Source organism: Rhipicephalus microplus, chromosome 3 (genome assembly GCF_043290135.1).
Source record: "Rhipicephalus microplus isolate Deutch F79 chromosome 3, USDA_Rmic, whole genome shotgun sequence".
Taxonomy (NCBI): Eukaryota; Metazoa; Arthropoda; class Arachnida; order Ixodida; family Ixodidae; genus Rhipicephalus; species Rhipicephalus microplus.
Window position 1 is genome coordinate 4,648,820 of NC_134702.1, and position 13,986 is coordinate 4,662,805.

General features: G+C 47.5%; 1 protein-coding gene across 1 annotated transcript in view; it reads left to right on the top strand.

Annotated features, from left to right (window-relative positions):
• Positions 1-1,927: 1,927 nt before the first annotated feature.
• The window catches only part of LOC119164028 (uncharacterized), a 95,348-nt gene continuing 83,289 nt past the window's right edge, over positions 1,928-13,986 (top strand). Inside the window, exon 1 of the mRNA XM_075888781.1 lies at positions 1,928-2,179. Coding sequence (XP_075744896.1) covers positions 2,110-2,179 — 70 coding nt within the window. The 5' untranslated portion in view covers positions 1,928-2,109. The remainder of the gene's footprint in view (positions 2,180-13,986) is intronic.

Below are 13,986 nucleotides of genomic sequence, written 5' to 3' on the forward strand. Positions count from 1 at the left end.
CGCTAGGGAACGACAATAGAAGGCGTAATTTAGGCGACGTGAAAGAAGATATATGCATTAAAGAGCTGTGCAACGCTTTCCCAAGTAATCATAAAATAAAGCTGCCACAAAAATGTTTAGAATTCGTCCAGTACGAGTGGACTGGCAGGGTATTTGTTGCACGCTTCAGGCGCTTTTTCTCTTCTCTCGTACCAGCGAGTGCCCTGAAGAGGGGGGGGGGGGCAAAAAGTGATGATCCTGAGCGTTTTGTTTTCTTCTATCGAACGTGGGTAGAGAGGCTTCCATAACTCGGGGCTTACCTTCAATGTGATCGCGAGTGAGCGTGTGCAGATGGGGCGTCATCTTGCGGCGGCCGTGATAACTATCCGCCTCCCGATGCTCGAATTGGTCAATGGTCATGAAGGTCTGATTTATGGCATTTGGGTTGATGCCTCGATTTGCTGAGATAATAAGTAGCCATTTTTAACTAAACTTGATTGTTAATTGGAAATCACATACCACGCGCAGCGCTATAATGTTTGGCTAACGTGTGTTCAGGAGCCTGCATCATCGGTATGTAGTTCTCTGACCGTTTTGAAAAAAAGCTGCAGGGCCCCTTAAGAAAACTTCAAAACTCAAGAAAAAAGAATGCACGCAGAATTTTTGCGGGGGGGGGGAAGAGGAAGGGAGATGTATCTGTCAAACTTTCTCAAATACAAAATTTTACTGATGCAATAGAAATGTAAATTAAGAAAAAGATGGGTCATGTTCGAATTATTTTGTTTACACGGGAATTTCAGAACATCGATGAGGGGTCCGTTTTGTTGTCAGTGGATACGTGAAACTGTGGCATGGCGGCCCCCGAAGTCTGTGTATACTACGGCATTGTTTTCGCCGCCAAACCCCGCCCGAGCATGTGGCTAAGAAATAGCTCGCATTTAAATTTAGACTTGCAAAGCGGTAATTCTACCGTGCGCTAAGAAGCTGCCGGCAATCATATTTTTCTCTTTCTCTCTCTCTTTCACAATAAAGTTCTGTGGCCCCGCCGCGGTGGTCTAGTGGCTAAGGTACTCGGCTGCTGACCCGCAGGGCGCGGGTTCGAATCCCGGCTGCGGCGGCTGCATTTCCGATGGAGGCGGAAATGTTGTAGGCCCGTGTGCTCAGATTTGGGTGCACGTTAAAGAACCCCAGGTGGTCTAAATTTCCGGAGCCCTCCACTACGGCGTCTCTCATAATCATATAGTGGTTTTGGGACGTTAAACCCCACATATCAATCAATCAATCAATAAAGTTCTGTGTCTGTCTGTCTCCCTTTCTCTTTCATGTGTTTGACGTGCTCTATTTCGTCGAGCAAAATTTTCGTTTAACGCTCGCACGTCTAGCAGTCCTTAGTAGTCGGGTTTGCCTTATTCATGTGGTGCATATCCACCTGAGGGGTTTTGCACGACGTAACCTATTCGGCACTATGGATGAATTGAATAGGGCGTTGGACCGAGAGCAGGTGTTACGCACAGGCATAAGTGAGACAATTTTTTTTTTTGCAACGTATACTTGGGCGCAATGTTTTATGTGTATATATTTATTAGAAGTGAGCCGTCAGGTCGGTATTTTGTATGAATACTTTTGCACTTGTATGTTTCTGAACACTTGTTAACGCACTTTAAAGAAGCATGTGCCCAAACTGTCGTTATGGAAGGGCGAGTGAACGACGTACGATGTAGCCTTCGTGCGAAATTGCGGAGGGTAAAGGGCGAGCCCCGATTTCAGCGTCGCTGATGAGAGTGAATAAGAAAACCAAACCGGCAAACGGGAGGGAGGAGCCGGAACACCAAAGGCGGGCTCACGGTGCCTCGTCAGACGCATGGTTGGCGTCGCTGCGAGCGTGTCCCTAGGCGGGAGCCCGGACGGCGTTCGAATGAGGCTCGTCAGATGGCGTCTGGCGGACCGTCGCCAGTTGTGGCCTAACGGGATCGACCGCGTTGCGCCCGTGGCCGAGTCGATGCACTCGGTGCTCTGACTTGCGGTCCGCTTCGTCGTCGAAGATTGACCTCCTTAACAGAGCGTGCCGAGTCGACGTCGGAGAGCGCCACGTGAGCTTGCGCACGTGCTCCTTCTGTGCCGGCGAAGTAAATGTCGGCTGCGGTGCCGAATGTGGTGCTGCACATTTTGCTGCTTCATTCCTTTGCCAGCGCACACAAAGGTAAGCAACAACGAACAAATCTAATCTTACTCTCTTCAGTACAAAATATGGGCATCCGCAGATGCAACGTTGATCGCTGTACTGCTCAGACCTTTGAGACTGATTCAAGTTCTTTTTCCTCGGTCTGTAACAGATTGGAATAATTATTGGTTGTCTTCCATCACATTGTGATGGTTTCAAACTGCCTTAACTGTATTAACTATACGCATCAGAGAGACAGTCTCTGAATATGGCCTTAAAAATGCAACAGGACACGAATTTGGAATTTTAAAAATTAGCAGCATATCCACGGAGTGAATGATAGAGAGTGGGGTGAAGCATTCGTCCGTCCATTCGTTCTTGCTTCCGTTTGTCCATGCGTCCGTCTGTGTGACCGTCCATGCGTCCATCCGCCCATCCGTGCGTGCGTCTGTTTGTGCGTCCGTCCCTGCGTTGGTCCATGCATCCGCCCCTGCGTCCGTTCATGCGTCCACCCATGCATCTGTCTGTGTGTCCGTTCGTCCATCTATTCAACACTCCAAGTACCACCATCTCGCATCTTTTCATCATATATTCCCCATATAGAAGCACCGCCATCCAGCGGACATTCCAAGGACTAAACGAGAGGTTGCACACGCACACTTTCTTACGGCTTGCGCTTCGGGTCTACTTCCCATAGAGTTTCCCAGAATTAACTAGAGGGCACTCTGGCGCTGCGATCGTTCACCGACCATGGGAATGATGGGTAGTACACACATTTGCCTAGTCTTCGTACTTGCGGGCGACGAATCGTACTTGCGGCTCCGTTTATTGCTGTGTTTAAGTTTTGTTTTGAAAGAAAAAACAAACCCTTTTCAACTTAGTGACTTGATTCGAAATCGTAAACCTAAAAAATAAGGTTGTGAAGCGCAAACGGTGAACATTTGCTAATTTATGTTTTCATGAAAAAACAGCTTCAAGCCACACGGACACACACGTAGCCAGAAGCAGGCCAGAAGTACGAAAATTGGACAAATGTGTGTACTACCCATCATTCCCATGCTCGCTGAAGCGCTGTGTGTTGCAGCTCATATAGACACTAGCGCCAGAGTTCCCTCTAGTGTATAATTAGAAACTCTATGCTACTTCTCACCTTTAACCACCTCGGGTTCATAGTATATACTAGTTCACTGTATTCATGGCACTGCGGCCCAACGCTCGCTAAACCTTTCTAAAACCTAGGAGGTTACGCCCAGCGAGTATAACATAGCAACCTTTTCCTGTAAGGTAGTGCTCAATGTAAATGCCAATGGCTGCTAATGGGGATTGCAGCGTGCGCGTTAACTAAAAGCCGAATGCTCCTGTCTCTCGTTCTCCATTAGCAGCCATTGGCATGTACATTGAGCACTATTTTTTTATTGTTCAACAACGCACAGAAGAGATCTCTCAACGGCACCACCTTGGAGGTCAAAATGTTTATACTTGTTACACACTACAACGGCTACGAGGGACGAACGGGTGCCGCTATGAAGAGCTTCGTCCCTAAAAATATAGGCCCATGGCAGAACACCTCCAATGCGTTAGACTCTACAAAAGCGCTACTGAAGTTCTTACGGGCCACAGGCTTGAACGAAACATTTTAAATATTGCAGTGCGTGTGAGTGACTGTATGTGTTATTTGACTGTTATGCTTGTATGTAACTGTATGTGTTGTCTTTTTATCATTGTATACATCGCTGTCATCACCCGGCCACAAGAATAGCCTGTCAGGTAAAAAAACAGGCAAACCTCTCGAGCTTCCCGTTAAAATAATTCTTTCTCTCTCTATTAAACTGTATTAACTATGTTTATGTGTGCTTTGTTTCTTGTTTTGTGCCCTCACCCTGCTTGGATCTGTATAAAGTCTACAGCATTAAAGAAACAAAGAATGAAAAACACAAAGAGAAAGAAAGAATGAAAGAAACAGAAGAAAATGCCAGATCTCATGTTGAGTGTGAATCGATGACATGCGAAGCACAAATGAGGAAGGATGATATGTCACTTTAAAAAACAGCACAACGTTACGAGTTAGACATAAAATATGCCGTACATGACTTCTATGCCAAAATTAACATGTTAGACGTGTCACCCTAATCGTCGATTCACATCACGTAATACCAAGTTTGGTGTATGCGGAGTGAGTGAAACGACCGTGAGCATTCTATGAGCGTAGCATGCAGTCATGTTTTATATGACACGCATATCACTATTATCATGTTTGGACGTGCCATTTACCTTCGTCGACTGTTCACGTCACGTGATACCAAATTTAGCATTTATGTGTAGCTAGCGAAACGGCCGTCAGTGGGCTATGAACGTAGCTTGTAGTCACGTTTTACATGATACGGATGTCATGATTAACATGTTTGGACATTCCATTTACTTTCATCGTCCGTTCTCATCATGTCATACCAAAGTTGGTGTATGTGAAGCTAGCGCAACGACCACGAGTGCACCATGAGCGTGACGGGTAGCCATCACGTACATGACATGTATGTCATGATTTTCCCGTTAGGGTCTGTTACTTGTGTTCGCTATGCAGTAATGTCATACCATACCAGTTTTCAAATATTTCATGGGAACGAAACCCCCACAAGAGCTCCAAGACAATGAAGCGTAAATCATGACACTCATGACATACATATGATGATTTTCATGTTATGACTAGGCACTTATGCTCAACGTACAGTCATGTTATGCCACACCAATTTTAGTATCGATACCATTATCAAAACGGCCAAGAGAGCTAAATGTCGTATGTGACAGGACGTACGGACAGACAGACAGACAGACAGACAGACAGACAGACAGACAGACAGACAGACAGACAGACAGACAGACAGACAGACAGACAGACAGAGAGACAGACAGACAGACAGACAGACAGACAGACAGACAGATAGATAGATAGATAGATAGATAGATAGATAGATAGATAGATAGATAGATAGATAGATAGATAGATAGATAGATAGATAGATAGATAGATAGATAGATAGATAGATAGATAGATAGATAGATAGATAGATACGCTCAAAGTCGCTGAATTTCACTAAGAAATGTTTCGCATATAATACCATTGAGCGCGAGGAGACATTAAAGAAAGCGAGACGGCAGATTCTTCTTTTTTTTTCCTGTTTTCTGTAGTTGTCGAGCCTTAGAAAAAATTTGCCAAATTAAAAAAATATATATCGCATCAAATTTGTTTTTGGTACGGTAGATTGTTTGCCCCAGTGACCTAAAGATAATGTTGTCGTCGCAAAGCAGAATTCAAAGTACCATGCACTGCAATAGTCACGAGTGGTGAATATATTAAGTAACAACGTAATAACCCCGACGTCTGCGCAATCACACATATTTCAAAATATCGCGTAAACTTTCGACACTTACGCAATCTTAAAGTATTTAAAAATATTACCTGGATATTTTGACGGAAGCAATTTGATTAAGCTTGGACTTTTTAAAAAAAAAGAACTGTGTTTTCAAACAATCCGGTGCAGGTTTCGTGTGTTCAAGATATTGAACGAGGGGTCCTAAGGGAAGGACACTGCATGGACTGAAAATCTAAAACAGTAAAAAAAATAATTGCGACGAAAAGAAGGGTGTCTTTTGTGCCCCACCGCGGTGGTCTATTGGCTGAGGTACTCGGCTGCTGACCCGCAGGTCACGCGATCGAATCCCGGCTGCGGCAGCTGCATTTTCGATGGAGGTGAAAATGCTGTAGGCCCGTGTGCTCAGATTTGGGTGCGCGTTAAAGAACCCCAGGTGGCTGAAATTTCCAGAGCCCTCTAATACCGCGTTTCTCATAATCATACAGTGGTTTGGAAACGTTAAACTGCACATATCAATTAAGACTGTCTTTTGTGTGCACAGGTTCTTCACTGATGTACCGCACTGCAAATGTAGAAATGAAGCTAGATGGACAGACTGGGCTTTGTCGAAAAATACAAGGTCCTCTCCACAAAATACCCTAGTGAGAACAGCGTTTATTCATGCTTTTTCTGCTGCTCACTTGTTTATTACAACAGAAAAAACTAATATTCTCCTTTCTTCATCAGCTTAATAGCACCTGTAGAGAAAATAATCCACCGGCTCGAATGTGACAACCACTGAAAAGCTGATGCGGTTATCAATGTCCCTCAGCTAAAACACTTCGTGAAGCCACGGAGATATGAGTGCAATGAAACTATGCTGCATGCGGCCGTCGAAGGCTAGCATGCTTCTTTAGTACTAAACAAAAGCAGCCAATTTCTGCCCTCTAGTAATAAGGGGTGCGTTGAACTGAATTTTAAATACGAAGCTTTTCTTAACAAAATTTACTGACATTGAGCGTCTAGCTATCTATCTATCTATCTATCTATCTATCTATCTATCTATCTATCTATCTATCTATCTATCTATCTATCTATCTATCTATCTATCTATCTATCTATCTATCTATCTATCTATCTATCTATCTATCTATCTATCTATCTATCTATCTATCTATCTATCTATCTATCTATCTATCTATCTATTTATCAATCTATCTATCTATCTATCTATCTATCTATCTATCTATCTATCTATCTATCTATCTATCTATCTATCTATCTATCTATCTATCTATCTATCTACAACTTTCAGCTCTCCTGGCCGTTTCGATAATGGTATCTATACCAAAGTTAGTCTGCCACAACATGACTGTATGACGAGCATAACTATACAACATGAAAATCATAACATGAATGTCATGATTTACATTTTATGGTCTTGCTTCTCTTGCAGTGGCTTTGTTCACGTGGCATGTTGCAAACTGGTGTGGTTGGACATGACAGCATGGCGAACATCTGTGATAGGCCCTAGCGTGGAAATCATGACATGCATGTCATATATATGCCATGACTTCATGCCATACGCTCATGGTGTGCTCGCGGTCGTTTCGCTAACTTCATATGTACGAAATTCGGTATAACGTGTCCTGCATGAATGACGAAGGTCATTGACTGGTGCACATACGATAATCATGACATGCTTGTCATGTAAGAACATGCCTACACGCTACACTCATGATGCGCTTGCAGTTGTTTCATGTTCACATGTACCAAGTTTTGTATAACGTGACGCGAACGGACGAGGAAGGAAATGACGCGTCTAAACATGACACTCATGACAAGCGTGTCATGTAAAACATGACTACATGCTAGGCTCATAGCACGCCCACGGCCGTTTCGCTAGCTTCACATATACCAATTACGTAACGTGAATGGACGACGAACACAAATGTTAGGCGCAATCTATGTGACATGGAAGTCATGTATGGCATAACTTACATGCCTACCACTGCTGGTATCGGAAACATTAGTGGTGCCGTCGTTACCCGAATATAAAGAACACACTTGCACCTTATCTAGATACCTGAGTGCGCATAACAGTTATAGTTGTGTTTACTGTGTACTGCATCCGTGCGCCTCCTAACGTTGTGCTGATTTTAAAGTGACATGTCAAAGTTGCACATTCGCGCTTCACATATCGTCGATTGCCGCCGTATTATTTTTTTATTTAGTAGATGCGGAGCAGCCTATAGCGAAGCTCAATCCGGTGTGCGTAACCACCTTTAGTGCGCACTGCCAGAAGGCGCTAACGCCTGTGTGAGGGGCTTCTCCCCCTTGCACTTTTTCAGCAATCACGTGACGGTGTCAGGGATTCTGCAGATGCGCGATGAACCGACGTGCTCTAGCGTAGTGTGGCGATGAACACGGATGACGTGCTCCGACAAGCGTTCGGGACGAGTAACATTACCAAAAAGTGAATTCATGGTGTGTTCCACTTCAGGGACGCGTTAAGATCGAGACCTTGATGAAGAGAACTTTAAGGTGGCATAACACAAAATTTCGGGGCCGAAATAGCCTGCGGGGTTGATCCAGAGAACATTCATACATCATCTGCAAAATATCAACAGTGAATATATATCTTGGTAGGTATTTCGAATTAATTTCGAAGTTTGCGTGAGCCTGCTGGTTTCTTATAATGAAGTTTATTCCTCCTCCTCCTCCTGCGTGAGCCCTCGACTCCATCGTGCCATTGGCCACTTCCCCTCCACTTCCCCAAAGTCACCCCGCCACAGTCAATTAAACAAGTTATGATGACGTCATAGCCGCCATTTTCTTGTGCCGCGTTTGTCCCCTCAGTCTTCTCGGAGGCTGGTGGCCGTGGCGCACGCTTTGAATTGTTTTACATGTGGCGACACTGCAGTGCTGTTTTATAATCGAAAGTATTTTTTGGTGCGGGCCATGCGGAAGTGTGTCACAGTTGTGTGTGCTGACCTGGTCGAGCTGCACACGCCAGGGGGCGATAGTTGCGCCCGGCGGCTTCTCGTTTTTTAAGCAACTCTCAAACCGAATGAAACTGGTCGATAATGAGGGGCCTGTAATTAATTATCTCGGGCTGCAGCAAACGATGTGTCGTGTAATGGCTAGGTGGCCCCCAGGAAGACATTGCAGCAGAAAAGCGCAAGACCAAAATTTTTTGTGTCAGTACCCCTTTAAAGGGATACTAAACCAACTTTTTGCCGCCAAGATTTTCAGCGAAAATGAAAGATTAGTTCATTGAAATTGATAGAGACCGTCTTTATTCCAGGCAGAAAATATGGGAAAATAATGAATTTAATTCATTTTTCATAAACTGCCACATTTAGCCGTTGCATCGTGAACTAGAGAAGGTGATGTTTGCTGACGTCACACACTCCCGAAACGCGCTAGTAAACAATGCCAGGCGTAATGAGCTCTATACGTAGTGATGGATGATGATATATCTTACGAAAAAGGCAAAGACAGAAGTACTTGTGACGTAGCAATAAAGCTTGCAGTGACAAACAGTGGTTCATTGCTGTGTCGCTTGATGTACAGTCACAATCAGAGAAAATGAAACGTGTTTGTGTGATTTTAAATTAGTTTAAGACACCTAATCAAGTATTAGTGGTGAGCAACATATATAAATTTCGAGCGCACAAGATATTAATAGAGGAGCACCTTGAGTCAGGGGGGAGCTTTGCTAAAGTTACGACGTATGTGTCCCAATGAACGGTTAGCATTATTCGCGATGACGTTATTATGAACATTCACTGTTAGATTGAAAGAAATGGTAATGCCCAAGTCCCGATATGTCGACACATGGTCAAGATGACATCACCGAGTTTGTATGTTGACGAGTTATTATACTGCTGGGAAATAGTCATTAGCTTGCATTTGTTAGGATTTACTTTAATGAGCCATTTATCGCACGAATTTCTAACGTTGTTTGAGTGTGTCTGCAAAATGTGTGTTATCCATATCGGTACGTATTTCTCTGTAAACTACACAGTCGTCGGCATGCAAATGCACAAAATAAGAACAGACACAGGTAGGTAGGTCGATAATATATATTAAATACAGCAGTGGCTGTGGTGCGACGGATGTTATTTTCGGCGAGCCATGACCATTGGCCGTGACGTACTGGAGACGGTTTTTTTTTTAATAACAAAGTCATGCCAGACCATTAGAGCCAAGGTTGAAAGAAGAAAGCCTGTGCACTAGCGAAGCGTGGTTGACTTTTTCAAGTGCCTTTGCAAAATCTAGGAAAGAAGTGTATAAATAAAGAGTGTTCCTCAATCACCGCCATGGCTACTGGATGCACTGACTGACGCTTCCTCATGTAATGCACACATCTAACCTATTAAGGGTATGGGTGAATGGCCAGCGTAGTAGCTCATTTGGTAGCATTGGACGCGTCGTTCGAAGGTCGCAGATTTGGACCCTGCCCACGGAAATCGATTTTTTCCTTCACTTTCATTTCTTCACATTTACATTTGTGGGGTCTCGACGCGGCGAGCGAGCGCCACGCCACGCTCTTGGAGTGAACGGACACAGCAGACACGGTCAGTACAAACCAAATAACATACACACATTTATTTAGCTAATTTATACCGACGAATATCGTCCGCCGAATCGTTACATCAATTGTAATTAACACGTTAGGACATCCTTACACAAGAACACGACAAACACGCTAACACACCCAAGGCGTCGTCGCCAACGCTTGACTTACCACGTGCCCCCCCCCCCCCCCGGCGCGCAGGCCCGCGGTGCCACGCGCCGAGTACCCACGCTAGAGACAACCGTTCGCGGCAGCCGCCACGCGCAGAAGATGGTGGTAAAAAAAAAACATTTATTTCAGAAAAAGTCTACTAGAGAGTGCCGACGTAGCCCATCGGCGTGCTAGAGTGACAAGACCCTATTCCGGGACGCCAGTGGAGCTGGAAGCTGCCCGTGCGCGCTCCACCAAGGAGCGTTGCGCAGCCAAAGTAGAGCAGCCGAGCAGGTGCTCCTCCCAAGCCTCTCTAGTTGGGATAGAAAAAGGGGATGAAAAAAGGACGGGATTAACTGGGCACGATGCTACGACGTGATATGTGTCGGCGAGGACATGACAGGTCGAGCAGGTGCCATTGATTTCTGGCAAAAAGTGCCTGGCGACCGCCGGACTGATAAAGGTGTTCGTCTGCAGGCGGCGTAGCAGTCGTTCGTCCGCTTTCTCCAGACCGCGTGCGGGGTGCGGGTAGAGGTGGCGCGAAGCCCGGTAATAAGCCAAAATTTCGCGAAAGCGCGTCAGGTTGGTATTGCCAGATTCCGTCTCGGGACATGGAGGGGCAACGGCCCGGACAGGAGAAGCGCGGGCAGCGGCATTTGCCGCCTCGTTGCCGGGCAGGCCCGAGTGGCCTGGGGTCCAGACTATACGAATGGGATGAGGGTTAAAGCGCCAAGAGGCTGCCTGTAGTAGGCTAGCCGCCAGCGGGGCAATGGAACCCTGAAGGTACTGAGAACAGGCCGAGCGCGAGTCCGTCAGGATGGTGCGTGAGGCAGGGTGAGAGGCGGCCAAAGCTATGGCAACCTCTTCAGCGTGCGTTACTGTGTCTGCTCGAAAGGAGAGGCCATCTACGTGTTTGCCCTCTGTAATCACGGCAGCCGTGAAGTGACCCGAGGGGGAGGGACCCGAGACGTCCACGTAGAAAACACCAGGACGATCGGAGTGTCGCGTATGAAGGGCCGCGGCGCGTGCTAGTCTACGGCCAGGATGGAGGTCGGGGTTCATATTACGGGGTAGAGGTTCCACCCATAGCTTTTGACGCCAGAGCTCTGGTACCGGCTGCAGAGGGTCTTGGTCAGATATCGGGTTAAGGCCAAGTCTGTGTAGAAGACGGCGCCCTGAAGGCGTCTGCGACAGTCGATTGATTTGGTTAACGCGATGAGCTTCGCGCATCTCTGCAAAGGTGTTGTGTACCCCCAGAGCCGCGAATCGGCTGTTGGAAGTTGCAATAGGTAGGTCCAGAGCGCGTTTGTATACTGAACGAAGAAGGACGTCCAGCTGGTGCTCGTGTCGACGACGCAGGCGAAGGTAAGGTAAGGCGTAGAGGACGCGACTGGTCACAAACGCGTGGGCCAATCGGAGGGACTGAGACCCGCGGAGGCCGCCGCGCTTGGTAGAAACTCGCCGTATCATGCGGCTCACCTGTTCGCTGGTGCGTCTGAGGCCTGCTATTGTGCCCTTTGGATCCAAGGACGATGTGAGGTGTAGGCCAAGAACCCGAATATTTTGCACTGACGGGACGGGCCCGGACGGAAGAAAAATTTGAGGCGGTGGTAGCGGAGAGATTGAAAGAAGAGCCGATTTAGCTGGAGAGCACTCCAGGCCGCATGAACCTGCGTAGGTGTCCACCAGAAGGGCAGCCTTTTGCAGGCGTTCTTCGATTTGCGCTAAGGAGCCGGTGTTGGTCCAGATTGTGATATCGTCCGCATATAGTGCGTGTTGTATTCCCTCGACCTCGCTTAGAAGAGAGGGGAGGTTCATCATCGCCAGGTTAAAAAGCAGAGGAGACAGGACTGCCCCTTGAGGTGTACCCCGCGTGCCTAATAAGTACGGGCCGTGTTCGGTAGAATTAAGGCGAATGAAGGCGGTGCGATGTGATAGAAAGGCGCGAATGTAGTTGAAAGTCTTCTGCCCGCAGTTTGTGGTAGACAGGTTAGTGAGTATAGTGCTGTGTTTGACGTTGTCGAACGCCCCGCGGAGATCGAGAGCGAGCATGGCTTTATCGTTATGGCGCATAGTAGTCGGCTCTATAATATCGTGTTGAAGCTGGAGCAGGACGTCCTGCGCCGACAGATGCGGGCGAAAGCCAAACATCTTGTCGGCAAAGGTCCTCCTGGCCTCCAAGTAGGCGGAAAGGCGTTCGCGAACCATGGTTTCCATGAGTTTGCCTGCGCAAGACGTAAGTGAGATGGGTCTCAGTGCCTCAATACTAACGGACTTTGCTGATTTGGGAATGAATGTCACGACCGATGTGGTCCATTCTGTTGGAAGCGGAGAGCCGTCCCATATCGAATTTATAAGGTGGAGTAGCGAGAGGTGTGCTTGGTCGGGAAGATTTGCCAGGAGCGATACTGTGATTCCGTCGCGTCCAGGGGCCGTGCCCCGTCGCATTTTCGTGAGTGCAAATCGTAACTGAGAAAGCGTGTATGGGGCGTCGAGGTCGGTGTTAGGGGTGCCGGAATACGTATATGCTGGACCTGCGGGATCAATTGTGCGGCAGATGTAGCGGTCACAAAGTTCTCGCGCAAGTTCATCCGTAGTGCCCTGAAAGGCATGCAGAACACGGTGGAGCTGGCGTTGCGTTTCTCCCCTGGTGGTGGAGGGATCGAGAAGGCTTCTAAAGAGTCGCCACGCACTCTTAGAGCTCATCTGGTTTGCAGCCTTCGAACAGGTGTCTGCCCAGTTAGCATCGGAAAGTTGTGCGGAGTATGCGGCCGCCTCTGCAGTGAGCGCCTCAATGCGAGCGCGAAGTTTCCGATTAGGTTTGTTGCGTTTCCAGCGCCTTATGAGCCCGCGGCGAGCGTGCCAAAGATGTAGGAGGTGTGGATCGATTGCAGGAGTCAAATTAGAGGTTGCAAGGGTGCGAGTGTTCGCTTGTTTCATATGTAGAGCGTATGATGCCCACGCTGCATATTCGGCCGAGGAGAGGCCGGCGGGGAATGGTTGCATTCTGAACTGAGTCCAATCGGTGAGACGGGCTTGGCCCCAGTGTTGGCGCATTTTCTGCCGCGGTGTGAACGAAATGCGGAGTAAAAAGTGATCGCTGCCTAGGGTTTCGCCTAAATTTTCCCATGTAGCATCGCGGATGTGACGGGTGAGGGAGAGGTCGGGGCATGTGTCTCGCGTGACCGAGTTACCGGAACGTGTGGGTTGTGCCGGATCGGTAAGAAGCGTCAGGCTCAGCGATGAAATGAGCTCCTTGAGCTCTCTGCCCCGGGCCTTCTCGTAGTGGTAACCCCAGTGAGGGCTGGGGGCATTAAAGTCCCCGGCAATCACCAGTGGTTGTCGGGCCGCTATACCCAGCGCCCGATGGAAGAGATGCGCAAACGAAGCCCTCGCAAGGCGAGGGGGACAGTACACGTTTAAGATATGTATTGATGGTTGGCCCCTCTGCTGAGACAGCACTGATATCATGCAGTAGTCATAAGGAAGATCCAGATCGAGGTCAACCTGTATCGCCGTGTAAGCTTTATGCACGAGGAGGCATGTGGTGGTGCCGCCTACATAGGAGCAGTATCCAGAAAGGGATGGAGCAGGGCCAGATTCTTGGAGCGCCAAGACGGCCGGCTGAGAGCCAAGTGAGCTGAGGAAAAGAAAAGATGTGAACGCTTTCGCCTGTTCCCAAAGCCTCCAGGGTTCCACTGTATGATCTCGAATTTAAACGCAATGTTTGAACGGGACGTACGATTGGTAGCCATCGTGACTGTCCT